The sequence below is a fragment of the Neoarius graeffei genome, chromosome 21, assembly GCF_027579695.1.
Source record: "Neoarius graeffei isolate fNeoGra1 chromosome 21, fNeoGra1.pri, whole genome shotgun sequence".
In the NCBI taxonomy this organism is placed as follows: Eukaryota; Metazoa; Chordata; class Actinopteri; order Siluriformes; family Ariidae; genus Neoarius; species Neoarius graeffei.
In genome coordinates, this window is record NC_083589.1 from 40090901 (window position 1) to 40108334 (window position 17434).

Genomic DNA, 17434 nt, shown 5'->3' on the forward strand with positions numbered 1-17434 from the left:
TTCGTAGTATATCTGATATATTCGATTCAGCTAGCATGATATTGAACTCATCTTCAACTCGTTCAGTATCATGCTAGCTGAATGGAATATATCTGATATACCACTCAACGCCAGACAACATTATTTAAAGATCCAACACCTGATGCATCTTCATTTGGCAAAAATGATCACACTTTGGACTTCCTGAAAGTATGTTGGCAGGAATGACCTTTACATGACCCTTATTGATGCCCCTAGCTCAATTAGAAATGACTCTGTCTGAAGCTGCTCTGTCCCAGCAGAGTGAGTGAAGGCTGGTGAATATTAGAGAATACTAATCTCATCTCATCTCATTATCTCTAGCCGCTTTATCCTGTTCTACAGGGTCGCAGGCAAGCTGGAGCCTATCCCAGCTGACTACGGGCGAAAGGCGGGGTACACCCTGGACAAGTCGCCAGGTCATTACAGGGCTGACACATAGACACAGACAACCATTCACACTCACATTCACACCTACGGTCAATTTAGAGTCACCAGTTAACCTAACCTGCATGTCTTTGGACTGTGGGGGAAACCGGAGCACCCGGAGGAAACCCACGCGGACACGGGGAGAACATGCAAACTCCGCACAGAAAGGCCCTCGCCGGCCACGGGGCTCGAACCCGGACCTTCTTGCTGTGAGGCGACAGCGCTAACCACTACACCACCGTGCCACCCTCACATAAATATGAATTGGACATTTTTAGTTCACTTTAGCTTCTGCAAACGCACAACTCTACTAAAAGACTGATAAACGAGGCTCAATGTCCCCAACATTGAAACCTGAAAGCTTTAGAAACTCTAACAGACCTTTACTTTTTAACAGGACTGTTTTGGGATTTTGCTGAGTTTACCTTCAACTGTCTGATTTTTTTTCAAAGTAATGAACTGCGTAGGCAGGAAAATCACCGTGTTTTCTAAATGCACTCCTGAGAATGACTCATTAACTAGGGGAATTAAATGTGATATTTTTGACATGTTAATCATGTCTGACTCATGTTTGACTTTCAGAAGTTCAGGGTTTTTTTCTTTGCTCCACTTTCATCTCTATTTAATAATTTCAGAATTGGTGTCTTGTATTCTTCTAATAGGAAATGTTAGATCGTTTCAACTATTTTCAAGATATTTTCACTTGCTAAGATCTCATTTTTTGCAGTGCAGACCATTTTTATCCCCCATTGGCTGAAAGGCCCGAAGGGGGATTATGTCATGGTGAAGTCCATCTGTCCGTCCATCCTGGAAAGAGTTCTCGCCTTCTGAAATCAACTCCTGTCACAATTTTTGGAGGAATTTCACGAAACTTGGCAAAAGGCTTTGTTATAGGACAGTAATACGCATATTGCAATTTCGTTGACAATATATTATAGCGGGGGATGTTGTGCACTCAGAGCACTCTTGTTGTGTTTATTTTTTGCAAATTCAGTAAATAAAAACATTATACAAAACGTCTGACAAAATCATTTCCACTTAAACCGACGAAATGACAGTAATAATTCTTGAAAAATAAAAAAAAGATACAGTCTTGCTATGAAATACTTTCATTTTTTTGGTTTGTTTTTTTTTTGGGGTGTTTTCGAATAGTTTTTATTTCATCCTCAGTTGGTTCAGCAACCCGCTCCACCATTTTGTTTTTCTCTACTCGCGGTATATGAGCTGATAGCCTAGTAGTAGTGTAGCCAATCAGTGAGCGCGATTGCTCATATCCAGTGAATGTGGATAGAATAATTAGATATTGTATGCATGTTATATGATGCAAACTGTAACTCTTACCAGTGGTATACTCAATAGTGTGCTCCCACTCCTGGAATATACAGTCATTGGGAAAAAGAAAGTGCACCCTCCTTCCTCCTATGTTTTTATGTATCAGGACCCAAATAACAATTTAACTTCTGGTGGCAGTTTAAAAAAAAACAAAAAACAGCAGATTTAAATATGTAGTCATTTTTCCCCAAAAAGTAAACCAGCATTCAGAAACCATGTGAGAATAAATAAAAATAAATACAGCCTATAATTGAATAACATGTAGAACCGCCTTTAGCAACAATTACTCGAAGTAGACTTTTTCTGTAGGAGTTTATCGGTCTCTCACATTAAGCTGCTGGACAAATGGCCTCACATTTGTCTCAGGAATATTCTGGTATATAGTGGACTTAATTATTCTCTCAATGACTGCAAGTTTCCCAGGTCCCGTGGCTGCAAAACAAGCTCGTACCATCACCTCTCCCCCACCATGCTCGTCAGTGGTACGAGGTGTTTGTGCTGTTACATTGTGTTTGGTTTTCTCCAAAAACGGTGCTTTGCATGATAACCAAACCTTTCCACCTCGGTCTTATGAGCCCAAAGGATATTGTTCCAGAACTTTTGTGGTTTGTTTAGATGCAATTTTGCAAGCCTAAGTCCGTAGACTTTTTTGAAGGAAAGGTTTTTTTTCCGAGCCACTCTTCAATGAAAGCCATACTTATTCAGTCTTATGATTGTGCTGTCGTGAACATAAACATTTAATGTGCTTCTAGGGGCCTGCAGGTGACAGTGTTTTTCTTTATATCTCTGAGCATTAAGTGGCCTGGATTTGCTGGGACACCAATTCCATCAAGATTAGCAACTTTCTTGATGGTTCTTCATTTGTAAACAATCTTTCTCCTCGAAGAATGGTGAATTTCAAATTTTCTGGAGATGGCCTTATAACCCTTCACAGATTGTTCAACAGCTGAGGTCACAGCTGATGTCCTTTCTTCTTGGCATGATGTAGACACACACCTGAGTGTTCCAGAAGCGCAAACTGCCAAAAGTTCTGATTGTATCGAGGTAGTCACACTTCTTCATGATTAACTAATCTTGGGCATTTTATTAATAATACCTGGCTGCTAATTACTGTCTTAATGATTGTGGAAGTACAAAGGGTGCACTTATTTTTTTTTTTCCTACCTGGTTTCTGAATGTTGGTTTAGTTTTTGAGGAAAAATGACTCTGCTGTTTTGTTTTTTTTTGTCACTTCAGGTCCGTTGCTTCTTGTTTATAGAAGTCGATAAGGACCAATCAGTTGTGACTTAGGGTGTATTCAGACCAGGATAGTTCGATAGTTCACTTGCTTTGGTCCGAACCAAATGTTTTTTTTATTTTTTCATTTTGGTGCGGTTCGCTTTCACACTGTACATTTTAGTAAGCGGACCAAAATTTGTCAACAAAGCCACGCGCCCTGAGGTCGTTCAGCTATTGGTCAGAGACGACACGCGCACAAAGCGTTAAGTTCAAAAGTAGTCACGGAGGATAGCGCTGATGAGCGCACATCATGTTGTGACAGTTCTGGCTCTTCACGCAATAGATGAATTTCTTTTTTGCGTCGCTAGTACCGCCACTTTTTGAAAGAATGTCCCTGATTTTAATGTAGGTCTGACGGAGTTTCTTCACTTTTAGCCGACATTGTTCTGGGGAGCGCGTGAACCCCTTCTCCTTCATTTTCTCACTGAATACAGCAAACACGTCGGCATTTTTGTGTTCTCTCCAAAAGCTCAGATATGTGGACATCTGCCCATATATCCACAAGGGTACGCGTTTCTTCCTCGGCCCACGTTTGCCCCCTACTCATTTTCTGTACTCTGTAGTCTAGCCTACCACTGGTCTGAATGACTGAACGACTGTTGTAAGGTTCCCTTGACAACCGAAACAGTGTTTGCGCTTTGCGGTGGAGTGTCAAGACTCTGTTTCCCATAATGCTCGACAAACGACGGAAGCTCCCGAGGTACAAAAAAGCAAAACTGTCGGATTAGGTTCGGTCTGCTTTCACACCTCCAAAAGATCCGCACCAGGGTTCCTTTGGTCCGGACCGAGTCTGACCTTGCAGCTCGGTCTCGGTCCGCCTGTTTGGTCCGGACCAGAGTTCGGTGGTTTGTATTCAGACCAACCCAAAAGGTCCGGACCAAGGGAAATTTGGTTCGTTTGGTCCGGACCAAACAACGTAGGTGTGAATACGCCCTTAATTCCTGATGAATAAAAACAGAATTGAAGAAGGGTGTACTTTCTTTTTCCAATGACTCTGTTGAATAAACGCTGTATCACAGGGCTGACACATAGACACAGACAACCATTCACACTCACATTCACACCTACGGTCAATTTAGAGTCACCAGTTAACCTAACCTGCATGTCTTTGGACTGTGGGGGAAACCGGAGCACCCGGAGGAAACCCACGCGGACACGGGGAGAACATGCAAACTCCACACAGAAAGGCCCTCGCCGGCCACGGGGCTCGAACCCGGACCTCCTTGCTGTGAGGCGACAGCGCTAATCACTGCACCACCGTGCCGCCCGAGAATACTAATTTAAAATGGAAACATACAAGTGTTCACAATTTTCTCTCACTTGTCATTATGAACCAGAGCAAACTGAGCACTCTCTCATTACTGAAGTGACGTGATGCTGAAAGATACAAAACAAACAAACCGGAAAGCATGAAGTGTTCATGAAACATGGCTATTTAAAATCAGTCTCAAATATCACGAGGGTTTAGAGGCTGTTTGTTCAGTTGAAGCCTGTAATAAATGAGGAAAAAACAATCTTTCCTCAGGCTGTGGTTAGAACAGCAAATTCCTTGTTTACTGAGAGCACACACCACTCACCAGTGTTTCTCACACACACCCACTGTGTTAAATTACTGAGAGGCTCAGTGCTCTTTTTGCCCCTAACCACAAAATAATCAGAAAGAGCAGTTGGAAAAGTAGAGGCTGCCCACAAATCCAGTACGTGCACTTCTTTTCTTTCTTTCTTTTTAAGTTTCCTCTCCTCATTCAAAAAATATAATTGAAAAACACGTGGGAGGCAAATAAGCTCGAAAAAAATTATTATGCGCATCATACAATTTGCAGCAAAACGGGAAGGAATGGGGAAATATAAAAAAGAAAATAGAAAAAATACAAAGAAGAATACAAAGACAAACAATGCAACACACAGGAAAATTCGAAAGAGTGAAAGTTGCATATTATCATTGCTGCAAAAGAAGAATGTGCTTGTTTTTCTCATTGCATTCACTGTTGCTGCTGTATTGTATTCCATAAAGGTGTTAGACGCAATTCTCTGCCCCGTAGCCCCAATTGTAGACGTGATTTCTACTGTCAGAGCAAAATATGTACAGTCCTGTGCAAAAGTCTTAGGCACATGTAAAGAAATGCTGTCGACCAAAATTGGCTTAAAAAATAATGAAATTAAATGTTTCAGCTTTAAAAAAATACTAACAAAATACTATAAACTATATAATAAATAAAATACTATAACATGGTAGCCGCGGGGTCTTAAAAGTCTTAAATTTAATATTCCAAAATTAAGGCCTTAAAAAGTCTTAAATTGCTTTGCCCAAGTCTTAATTGTTTTAAACAAAGGTCTTAAATTTACTCATACTATTCTACGATGTGAAAACGTGGGTTTTGCGTAACATCAGTGAATTTCTTGGAGTATGCGCAAAGAAAGAAACAATATTGATACATTTTCGTGCCAGCGCAATCGTCGGAGTCCGTGGTGGAGAGGAGACTCCGTGAATCGCAGCATGGGGAAGTGTCATCTTAATCAGTAGTGGCTTTCAGATGAAAGATATCGTGATTGGGTGAGGGAGGTTCCTGGAAGTGACGTTGAAGCAAGATGCTGTGTTTGTCGAAAGGCCTTCAAGTTGTCCACTATAGGTCATTTCGCTTTAGAGTCTCACATGAAGAGCTCAAAGCACATTGCATCTGCCCTCCACCGCCACCAGCCCATCGCTCAGTTCTGCACGGTTCCATCTCCGAATGCACCTGGAGTTGGCACGAGCACCACTATCGAACGCCAGCAGCATCAGCCAAGCCAGACATCATCAGCAAGGCTAGCAACAACACAAGGGCCGAGCAGTGGCATGATGGGTGTCGGTGGAACCCTGACACTTCGGGCAGAGGTGCTCTGGATTTTAAAAACAATTCTGGAACACCACTCGTACAGCTCGAATGAGGGCATAAGCGAACTCTTTAAGGCTGTGTTCCCAGACTCGGAAGTCACTACAACATTCTCCTGTGGAAAAAACAAAACGTCTTGCACAACAAAATTCGGTTTTGTTCCTTATATAATGAAGGAGTTGGTCAAAGACGTTAACGAGGCAAGTGGTGGATTTCTCTCATTGTGTCTCTTATCCATCCACCTCCACATCTATGTCTTCCCTCCCTCCCTTGTTTACTAGGAGTATTTACATTTCTTTTTATTCTTCAAAATGTAAAATGGTTGAAGCAAGTTGAATGCTGGGAAACTAAGACAAAGAGTTTGTCTGTTTATTATCTCTGGGTGCATGGTCATAATTAGTTTAGAGACCGTTCTTTAGGCCTCGAGTTGGGCCCTCAGTTTGGCTTTTTGACTGGTGAGTGCACACCATGTACTGGTACGCCAATTGCATTTTTGTGCACCTTTAAGAGACTTTCGACTTACCTCTTTTCTATCGATCTATCTATCTCTCTTCCCATCTATCCCCCTCGTCTCTTATCTATCTATGCCCCTCTGTATCTCTCTCCCTCCCTCGTTTACAAGGGTACAAAATGTAAAATGGTTGAAGCAAGTGCTGGGAAACTAAGACAAAGAGTTTGTCTGTTTAGAGTGTTGTGAATGTTTTGATATTTTATTAAAAAAAAAAAAAAAATACACCCACATCACTTTTTTTATTTTAAGTATCATCTCTGGGTGCATGGTCATAATTAGTTGAGAGACAGTTCTTTAGGCCTCGAGTGAGGCCCTCAGTTTGGCTTTCTGACTGGCGAGTGCACACCTTTGGCATTAATGTGTTGGTACTGTATGCCTATTGCATTTTTGTGTACCTTTAAGGCCATGACGTGGACCCTACGTTGTGCTCCTTTCTTCCAGGTTTAGACTTGTTTTTTTGTCTTGAATGTGAAGATTCGACAAGCAATGCACATAATGACTTAAGTATATAACTTTTATAATAAAAGTATTTTTACTTGAAACATTTGTCATTATTGTGAATTTGATCTGGTGTTCTACGACCGCATAATGGGTGCGATGTAAGTCTTAATTCTCATTTAAGTGGTCTTAAAAAGGTCTTAAAAAAGTCTTAAATTTATGGTGGGGAAACCCTGTATAAACAGCAGTAAGCCATAATAAATGAAACAAAGTCAATATTTGGTGTCAGACGACCCTTTGCTTTAAACAAAAACAAAACAAAAAAACCTAGTCTCAGGTACAGTGAGTGCAGTTTTATGCGGAAATGAGCTGTAGGTTTTACTGAGCATCTTACAGAACCAGCCGCAGTTCTTCTGGACACTTTGACTGTCACACTCGCTTCTTCATTTCACACCAAAACCCAGCAGCCTTCATTATGTTTCCTTTTTTAATCTGAGAAGTGCTCTCTTATGGAATATGCTGCTCAGATACAAACTTTTTTTTTTTCCGTGTAACATTTAATTTTGTGCTGGAAAACGAACGTTTGGACTCTAAAATGTTTTCGTACCGACTCGATAATGCAGAAGGTCATAAAATAGAAATCTATACCAAAGTCTGTATGGAAAAAAAAAAAAAGGGGGCCTAAGACTTTCGCACAGTACTGTGTGTTCCATATACTGTATGTTCAGTGCATATACATGCTGTATATATGTACAGTATATACCAGACTGCCTGTTTATTACTGTATGTGTACCAATATAGTAACTGATTAACTGGAAACTCGTTGTATTTTGCGTTATTAACATGATTACAATGTTCAATGTAACGTGTGACCTTAAAATGCTGTGACGTCAAGAAAGCCATGCTTTAATGGAGAGGAACTTTATTAATGCATCTGTGCAAGAGACAGTTCAGTAAGTAAATAAATTTAAAAAAAAACAACAGCCACTTACTGATGACACTGTGGCTAAACATAAAGAAAGACAACAACGCAATTTGGTCTCCTAAAGACAGACCTGTTTCTTAGAAAAATACACTTTGTGTGTCCAGAAGAACCAGCCACAGTTCTTCTGGACACTTTGACTGTCACACTCGCTTCTTCATTTCGCACCAAAACCCAGCAGCCTTCATTATGTTTCCTTTTTTAATCTGAAAAGTGCTCTGTTATGTAATATGCTGCTCAGATACAAACTTCTTTTCCCCCGTAACATTTTATTTTGTGCTGGAAAACGAACGTCAGGAACTCTAAAATGTTTTTGTACCGACTCGATAATGCAGAAGTCATATAATAGAAATCTATAACAAAGTTTGTATGAAAAAAAAGGGTGCCTGAGACTTTTGCACAGTTCTTTGTGCGTATAAATTCAAACAGGACTGTTATGGAGCTCTGATGAATTGTTTACTTGCCCGTGTGGACACTGGAAGACCGCAGTGCATTAAGGTCAGCTGATCTAATGAGGCTCTGAATAAACTTCAGCCTGTGTAGCAGCCAGAGTCTCACTGGTCTGAACATATCGTCTACAACACTGGCTACCAGTCCTACTGTTAAAATAAAAAAATCAGTGAACTGGGATTTGGCTATTTGAATAACTTTGTTTCCTGTTACAAAGGTCAGTTGTCCTGGCATGATGCAGATTTTTTTTTTTTATGAATAAGAAATTTAAGTGCATATTCTGGACCAATTTTGGATTTTTTTCTATGAAAGAATGTCCCTTTACACACTCATCCAGAAGGGTAATTTTGCACAAGGCCATCTGTCTACAGCAGAAAAAAATAAAATAAAATGCATCTGGAAAAATCCCGAGGGAGTCTGGAGCCAGATTCGTGACGTCACCTGCGGAAGTGCCAGCAGGCTGCGCGAGCTTTGCACGGTTTCAGTGCACAGCCTGTATAGACCAAGCGCTCCCATTTCTCTTTTGGAAAACGATGAGTACTAATCCCATCATGATTGGTGTTGCTACACCCTCCTACGATACATCTGTTAACCATTTTAATAATTACACGATAACGTTGAAGAAATTGGCAGAAAACCACCAGGTCGTTTTCTCATAAACAAACCAGCGCTGACGTAGGATTCAGAAGGAGGCGTCCCAAACGCGATGTCACGAAAATTAATGTTTGCCAGGAAATCCAAATGCCAAGTTTTTTCAGAGGCGGACCAATTCGCCTCAAATGGCTTGATTTCAACTGAATTTTTCTGGTATTGCGCAAGGTAAAAAAAATTGCAGAGAATGCAGAATGTGACAGATATTTGACCAAAGTTTAATATTAAATAGGAGAGTTACATTGATCTTGCTCCTGAATTTACCCGTGATATGCACTTTAAGGCCATTAGTCATTATTATGCTAATAAGAAATATGTATTCCTTAGTAAACAATACATTATTTTTTATAAATAATTTTTGTATACATTTCTATTTGCTATAGACATCTTTTTTTTAATTTATTACCTCCGGCAAGGAGGTTATGTTTTCGGTAGCATTGGTTTGTTTGTTTGTTTGTTGGTTTGTCTTTTAGCAACATTACGGAAAAAGTAACGAACGGATTGCTCTGAAATTTTTTCCAGAGGTGTGACTGGGCACAAGTAACAATCCGTTAAATTTTGGCAGTGATCCGGATCACCTTCTGGATCCCGGATTTTTTTTTAAAGGATTCTTGGTGGAGGTCTGTGCTCTCCGAGTGCTTTTCTAGTTGTTCTTGTTTTAGGCGGCACGGTGGTGTAGTGGTTAGCGCTGTTGCCTCACAGCAAGAAGGTCCGGGTTCGAGCCCCGTGGCCGGCGAGGGCCTTTCTGTGCGGAGTTTGCATGTTCTCCCCGTGTCCGCGTGGGTTTCCTCCGGGTGCTCCGGTTTCCCCCACAGTCCAAAGACATGCAGGTTAGGTTAACTGGTGACTCTAAATTGAGCGTAGGTGTGAATGTGAGTGTGAATGGTTGTCTGTGTCTATGTGTCAGCCCTGTGATGACCTGGCGACTTGTCCAGGGTGTACCCCGCCTTTCGCCCGTAGTCAGCTGGGATAGGCTCCAGCTTGCCTCCGACCCTGTAGAACAGGATAAAGCGGCTAACAGGTAATGGATGGGTTCTTGTTTTAATCGCTGTATAAACTACAACTTTAGTAATCAAGCCATCAAGAATCTTGGATGGACAACCTGAAAAAATAATGTCTCCACTACCTGGTGTCAGAGGCATAACTAGATAGAACTCGACGCCAACGGCGTCGATGGGGATGCCTCCGCCCGGTAGACTACACGCCTTATTAAGTTGTGATTTGGGGATGGACATTTGACCTCTCAGTAATCGTGACCTGGTGAAATTACTTGTATCAGCCTTGGAGACATTGTGTTCACAAGGTTTTCGGACAGACATTTGACCTCACAGTGACCTTGACCTTAGACCTTTTGATCTCAAAATCTAATCAGTTCATGTTTGTCCCAAAGCGCACAAATGGTGAAAGTTTGGTGAAATTTTCTTTCATTAGCCTTTGAGATATCGCGTTCACAAGGTTTCGGGACGGACGCACGCACGGACGGACAACCCGAAAACGTAATGCCTCCTGCACCTTACAGTGGCGGAGGCATAAAAATAGGGTTTGAACCAAAATTCGAGGTTTCTGTCTGTAACATACTTTGGCATCACAAATGTAATAAGACATAACTATATTTCCCTAAAACAATATACAGATGTTTTAATTAACTGTCTACACACTTGTGTTGAATAAGAAGCCAATGTGCTGTAGGCTATGAATCAAGGTGTGTATAAAGAGGGACAATTTTCATAGTCCGTTTCTTACTTTTATAAGTAAGCACTTTTATATTTTATTTAATACAATCAGTAAAATTGTAATGGGTAAAGTTGTTTTTTGTCATGCTGACGTCTTTCAGTGGAACTGCAATGAAATTGTGAAATGCAGTTTTTATTATTTTTGGGTAACTTTAAAAATGTTAAAACACGGTTCGGATCTACATAGTTGAAAATTTCACCACGTGGACAGATTTGCCAAACCGCCGTCACACAAATTTCAGCAAACCGACTTTTAAAATTAAAAGAGGATTTCAAATCAATCAATAATACAAGTAAATATACAGTAGGTATTTATCATGTTAGCTACATTTTTCATATAATATCCGTCATATATTCACCTGTCCATGGACAGCTGGGCCACGAGTGTAACATCGGTCTGGTCTGCACTGGGTTCATACTCATAGTGCAGGAAGTAGAGATGTGTACGGTGCACAGTGAAACGCTCTCGTCTGAACTCATAACACGGATCGTCCTCATCAAGCTCCAACAGAGTCTTCTGGAGCTGAAACGCAAACACAAGATTTAGTTACATCTGTAACAGAGATACAGCTGCTCCAGCAGTAGCACCAGCATGACTAAAAATAGGACTTTAATAGGAATTGCAATAACGAGATAAAAAAAAGCCAATGATTGCTGACTGAACACAACAATATTAATACACTGCACATACAACACACACATTAAAGAGAGGAAAGAAAACCAGCACTGAGCTGTTCTACGCTTCACTGCTCTTACAGCTTTTATTCAACAGAGTCATTGGAAAAAGAAAGTACACCCTTCTTCAATTCTGTTTTTATTCATCAGGACTTAAGGGTGTATTCACACCTACGTTGTTTGGTCCGGACCAAATGAACCAAATTTCCCTTGGTCCGGACCTTTTGGGTTGGTCTGAATACAAACCACCGAACTCTGGTCCGGACCAAACAGGCGGACCGAGACCGAGCTGCAAGGTCGGACTCGGTCCGGACCAAAGGAACCCTGGTGCGGATCTTTTGGAGGTGTGAAAGCAGACCGGACCTAATGCGACAGTTTTGCTTTTTTGTACCTCGGGAGCTTCCGTCGTTTGTCGAGCATTATGGGAAACAGAGTCTTGACACTCCATCGCAAAGTGCAAACACTGTTTCAGTTGTCAAGGGAACCTTACAACAGTTGTTCAGTCATTCAGGCTAGACTACAGAGTACAAAAAATGAGTAGGGGGCAAACGTGGGCCGAGGAAGAAACACGTACCCTTGTGGATATATGGGCAGATGTCCACATATCTGAGCTTTTGGAGAGAACACACAAAAATGCCGACGTGTTTGCTGTATTCAGTGAGAAAATGAAGGAGAAGGGGTTCACGCGCTCCCCAGAACAATGTCGGCTAAAAGTGAAGAAACTCCGTCAGACCTACATTAAAATCAGGGACATTCTTTCAAAAAGTGGCGGTACTAGCGACGCAAAAAAAGAAATTCATCTATTGCGTGAAGAGCCAGAACTGTCACAACATGATGTGCGCTCATCAGCGCTATCCTCCGTGACTACTTTTGAACTTAACGCTTTGTGCGCGTGTCGTCTCTGACCAATAGCTGAACGACCTCAGGGCGCGTGGCTTTGTTGACAGATTTTGGTCCGCTTACTAAAATGTACAGTGTGAAAGCGAACCGCACCAAAATGAAAAAAATAAAAAAAACATTTGGTTCGGACCAAAGCAAGTGAACTATCGAACTATCCTGGTCTGAATACACCCTAAGTCACAACTGATTGGTCCTTATCGACTTCTATAAACAAGAAGCAACGGACCTGAAGTGACAAAAACAAAACAAAACAAAACAGCAGAGTCATTTTTCCTCAAAAACTAAACCAAAATTCAGAAACCAGGTAGGGGAAAAAAAAAGTGCACCCTTCGTACTTCCACAATCATTAAGACAGTAATTAGCAGCCAGGTATTATTAATAAAATGCCCAAGATTAGTTAATCATGAAGAAGTGTGACTACCTCGATACAATCAGAACTTTTGGCAGTTTGCGCTTCTGGAACACTCAGGTGTGTGTCTACATCATGCCAAGAAGAAAGGACATCAGCTGTGACCTCAGCTGTTGAACAATCTGTGAAGGGTTATAAGGCCATCTCCAGAAAATTTGAAATTCACCATTCTTCGAGGAGAAAGATTGTTTACAAATGGAGAACCATCAAGAAAGTTGCTAATCTTGATGGAATTGGTGTCGCAGCAAATCCAGGCCACTTAATGCTCAGAGATATAAAGAAAAACAAACACTGTCACCTGCAGGCCCCTAGAAGCACATTAAATGTTTATGTTCACGACAGCACAATCATAAGACTGAATAAGTATGGCTTTCATTGAAGAGTGGCTCGGAAAAAAACCTTTCCTTCAAAAAAGTCTACGGACTTAGGCTTGCAAAATTGCATCTAAACAAACCACAAAAGTTCTGGAACAATATCCTTTGGGCTCATAAGACCGAGGTGGAAAGGTTTGGTTATCATGCAAAGCACCGTTTTTGGAGAAAACCAAACACAATGTAACAGCACAAACACCTCGTACCACTGACGAGCATGGTGGGGGAGAGGTGATGGTACGAGCTTGTTTTGCAGCCACGGGACCTGGGAAACTTGCAGTCATTGAGACAATAATTAAGTCCACTATATACCAGAATATTCTTGAGACAAATGTGAGGCCATTTGTCCAGCAGCTTAATGTGAGAGACCGATAAACTCCTACAGAAAAAGTCTACTTCGAGTAATTGTTGCTAAAGGCGGTTCTACATGTAATTCAGTTATAGGCTGTATTTATTTTTATTTATTCTCACATGGTTTCTGAATGTTGGTTTACTTTTTGGGGAAAAATGACTACATATTTAAATCTGCTGGGTTTTTTTTTTTAAACTGCCACCAGAAGTTAAATTGTTATTTGGGTCCTGATACATAAAAACATAGGAGGAAGGAGGGTGCACTTTCTTTTTCCCAATGACTGTATATTCCAGGAGTGGGAGCACACTATTGAATATACCATTGGTAAGAGTTACAGTTTGCATCATATAACATGCATACAATATCTAATTATTCTATCCACATTCACTGGATATGAGCAATCGCGCTCACTGATTGGCTACACTACTACTAGGCTATCAGCTCATATACCGCGAGTAGAGAAAAACAAAATGGTGGAGCGGGTTGCTGAACCAACTGAGGATGAAATAAAAACTATTCGAAAACACCCAAAAAATACAAAAAACCAACAAACCAAAAAAAGTAAAGTATTTGATAGCAAGACTGTATCTTTTTTATTTTTCAAGAATTATTACTGTCATTTCGTCGGTTTAAGTGGAAATGATTTTGTCAGACGTTTTGTATAATGTTTTTATTTACTGAATTTGCAAAAAATAAACACAACAAGAGTGCTCTGAGTGCACAACATCCCCCGCTATAATATATTGTCAACGAAATTGCAATATGCGTATTACTGTCCTATAACAAAGCCTTTTGCCAAGTTTCGTGAAATTCCTCCAAAAATTGTGACAGGAGTTGATTTCAGAAGGCGAGAACCCTTTCCAGGACGGACGGACAGATGGACTTCACCATGACATAATCCCCCTTCGGGCCTTTCAGCCAATGGGGGATAAAAATGGTCTGCACTGCAAAAAATGAGATCTTAGCAAGTGAAAATATCTTGAAAATAGTTGAAACGATCTAACATTTCCTATTAGAAGAATACAAGACACCAATTCTGAAATTATTAAATAGAGATGAAAGTGGAGCAAAGAAAAAAACCCTGAACTTCTGAAAGTCAAACATGAGTCAGACATGATTAACATGTCAAAAATATCACATTTAATTCCCCTAGTTAATGAGTCATTTTCAGGAGTGCATTTAGAAAACGCGGTGATTTTCCTGCCTACGCAGTTCATTACTTTGAAAAAAAATCAGACAGTTGAAGGTAAACTCAGCAAAATCCCAAAACAGTCCTGTTAAAAAGTAAAGGTCTGTTAGAGTTTCTAAAGCTTTCAGGTTTCAATGTTGGGGACACTGAGCCTCGTTTATCAGTCTTTTAGTAGAGTTGTGCGTTTGCAGAAGCTAAAGTGAACTAAAAATGTCCAATTCATATTTATGCGAGGGGCGGCGCGGTGGTGTAGTGGTTAGCGCTGTCGCCTCACAGCAAGAAGGTCTGGGTTCGAGCCCCGTGGCCGGCGAGGGCCTTTCTGCGCGGAGTTTGCATGTTCTCCCCGTGTCCGCGTGGGTTTCCTCCGGGTGCTCCGGTTTCCCCCACAGTCCAAAGACATGCAGGTTAGGTTAACTGGTGACTCTAAATTGACCGTAGGTGTGAATGTGAGTGTGAATGGTTGTCTGTGTCTATGTGTCAGCCCTGTGATGACCTGGTGACTTGTCCAGGGTGTACCCCACCTTTCGCCCGTAGTCAGCTGGGATAGGCTCCAGCTTGCCTGCGACCCTGTAGAACAGGATAAAGTGGCTAGAGATGATGAGATAAGATATTTATGCGAGTTGAAGCCAATTGTTTACATTAGTTCGTATTGTCTGTAAATTTAAACACCAATGAATACCAAATTTCTCATGTAAATCAGGGGTGTAGCAAGGATTTTTCAAGGGGGGGGGGGTCCACACACTGACTGGCAGCCTGAGTACATTATGTAACAAAAAATAATTACCACTGCTAGTTTTAGGCAGCTTAGAAACCGGCTCTTCCATTATTGCTGTTTCTTCCATGTTTTCTTGATGTTGTGTTCTAGAAACGGCACTAAAACTTAGCTTCGAAGCCACAAAATGCAACTTTGATGGAAAAAAATATATAATAAATTGCTTACCTCTCTTCACGTCGAAAGGAGGAGGAAAGTTTCACTTGTTTTGACATGGCGAATTATTAACACGAGGAAATACTTGTAATTTGCAACTAAAAAGACTGCAGCTACACTGGCAGCTTGAACATGCTTTCTAGTGCGATTGTGTTGCGTTTGTGCAGACCGGTGTCAGTCCTGCACGCCTTAGCACGTGCACCTGAAGGGGCGCCGGCACGCGCGCCGTTAACAAAGAACACCTGTCTTTAACCAATGAGCTATGTTTGGGCTATTTAAGGACCGCGCCCATGCAAGGACGATGCTAAGTATTACACTGCGTCTAGGAACGCGAAAAATCAGAATAAATTTCTCCATTCGGAAAACCGGAGATTTTCAAGAGTTTTGTCAAATATCCGGATTTCCGGGTAAATCCGGAAGACTTTCATCCCTGATTAAACCTAGTTCTAGATTGCAACCAACTTATTCTAAGATGTCTTATCAAGTAAAAAAAAATCTGTCCATGCAGCACGATCATTTCACTAGTATTAAGTAATTTTCTCCTCAAATTCAGTTTTCAATTTTTTGCAGGGCGTTTCTCAAAATCTAATAAAACAGTTATTCCACTCAATCTCATCGTACATGGCTTATAGCCAACTCTGCTACGCACCTCATCAGCTATCAGCTCATGTACGACTTGATTTTGTAGAATAACTTACTGTATATCTGTAAATCTCATCTCATCTCATTATCTGTAGCCGCTTTATCCTGTTCTACAGGGTCGCAGGCAAGCTGGAGCCTATCCCAGCTGACTACGGGTGAAAGGCGGGGTACACCCTGGACAAGTCGCCAGGTCATCACAGGGCTGACACATAGACAACCATTCACACTCACATTCACACCTACGCTCAATTTAGAGTCACCAGTTAACCTAACCTGCATGTCTTTGGACTGTGGGGGAAACCGGAGCACCCGGAGGAAACCCACGCGGACACGGGGAGAACATGCAAACTCCGCACAGAAAGGCCCTCGCCGGCCCCGGGGCTCGAACCCGGACCTTCTTGCTGTGAGGCGACAGCGCTAACCACTACACCACCGTGCCGCCCCATATCTGTAAATTTGAGCTAAAAAAACAAACAAACAAAAAAAAACAACACAGTATAGGTGTCACAATGAGTAACCTTTTTTTTCAAAAAGGACTCTTGAAACATCTGCATTTCATCTGCTGAAATACTTGACTCCAAAACCTCATGTGGAGTTGAGGAACGCTTGGCCAGCTAATTCCTGAGTGACTTCATTAGTCCAAGTATCCCATTAATGTGATTTAAATAGCTTCTCAAACTCAGCAAAATCGACTGAACAGCATGTGTCTGGAGTTAAGACGGACCCGTGAAATTGATTAGTGCAACAAATGCTGCACCAAAACCTTCTTGGGGAATGTCAAGTTGAGAGTGGTTTGATTAATAAAGGACGCCAGAGATGTACTTCATTCACTGTGCACTGTGGCTCTGAAAGGCTAATCAGCCTCCAGAACCACACAGCTTAGCAAAGAAAACAAAATTCACACTATAAGAAAGGTCACTGTGTACAAATAAATAAAATAATATACAAGGCAGCACAGTAGAGCAGTGTGTTGAATTCATAATCGGTTACAGGGTTTTCCTCCCATCGTTTTTTAGTCACTGTCCTGTGAAGCAGCAGTTTGAAAAGATGCACTTGGCTGGCTTCAGATGTCTCAGAGGAAGCATGTGTTCACCTTTACCCTTCCTGCTCGGTAGCCGTCATACGATAGGGGAGATCTGGATGATGGCTGCTGTTTCACAGAGCAGCATAACACACTCATAGGAAAGTGCACGCTTCACTCGTCCACATACACGAGCTCACGAACACTGATGATTGGCTAGTGTTACTCAGTGTGCAGGGGGATGGATAACTT

General features: G+C 41.4%; 1 protein-coding gene across 4 annotated transcripts in view; it reads right to left on the minus strand.

Annotated features, from left to right (window-relative positions):
- LOC132869735 (xylosyl- and glucuronyltransferase LARGE1) overlaps positions 1–17434 on the minus strand; it is a 284001-nt gene that overhangs the window by 24275 nt on the left and 242292 nt on the right. For all 4 annotated transcript variants that reach the window (XM_060903111.1, XM_060903110.1, XM_060903109.1 and 1 more), the window contains exon 11: positions 11055–11218. In XM_060903111.1, the coding sequence (XP_060759094.1) occupies positions 11055–11218 (164 nt within the window). The remainder of the gene's footprint in view (positions 1–11054; positions 11219–17434) is intronic.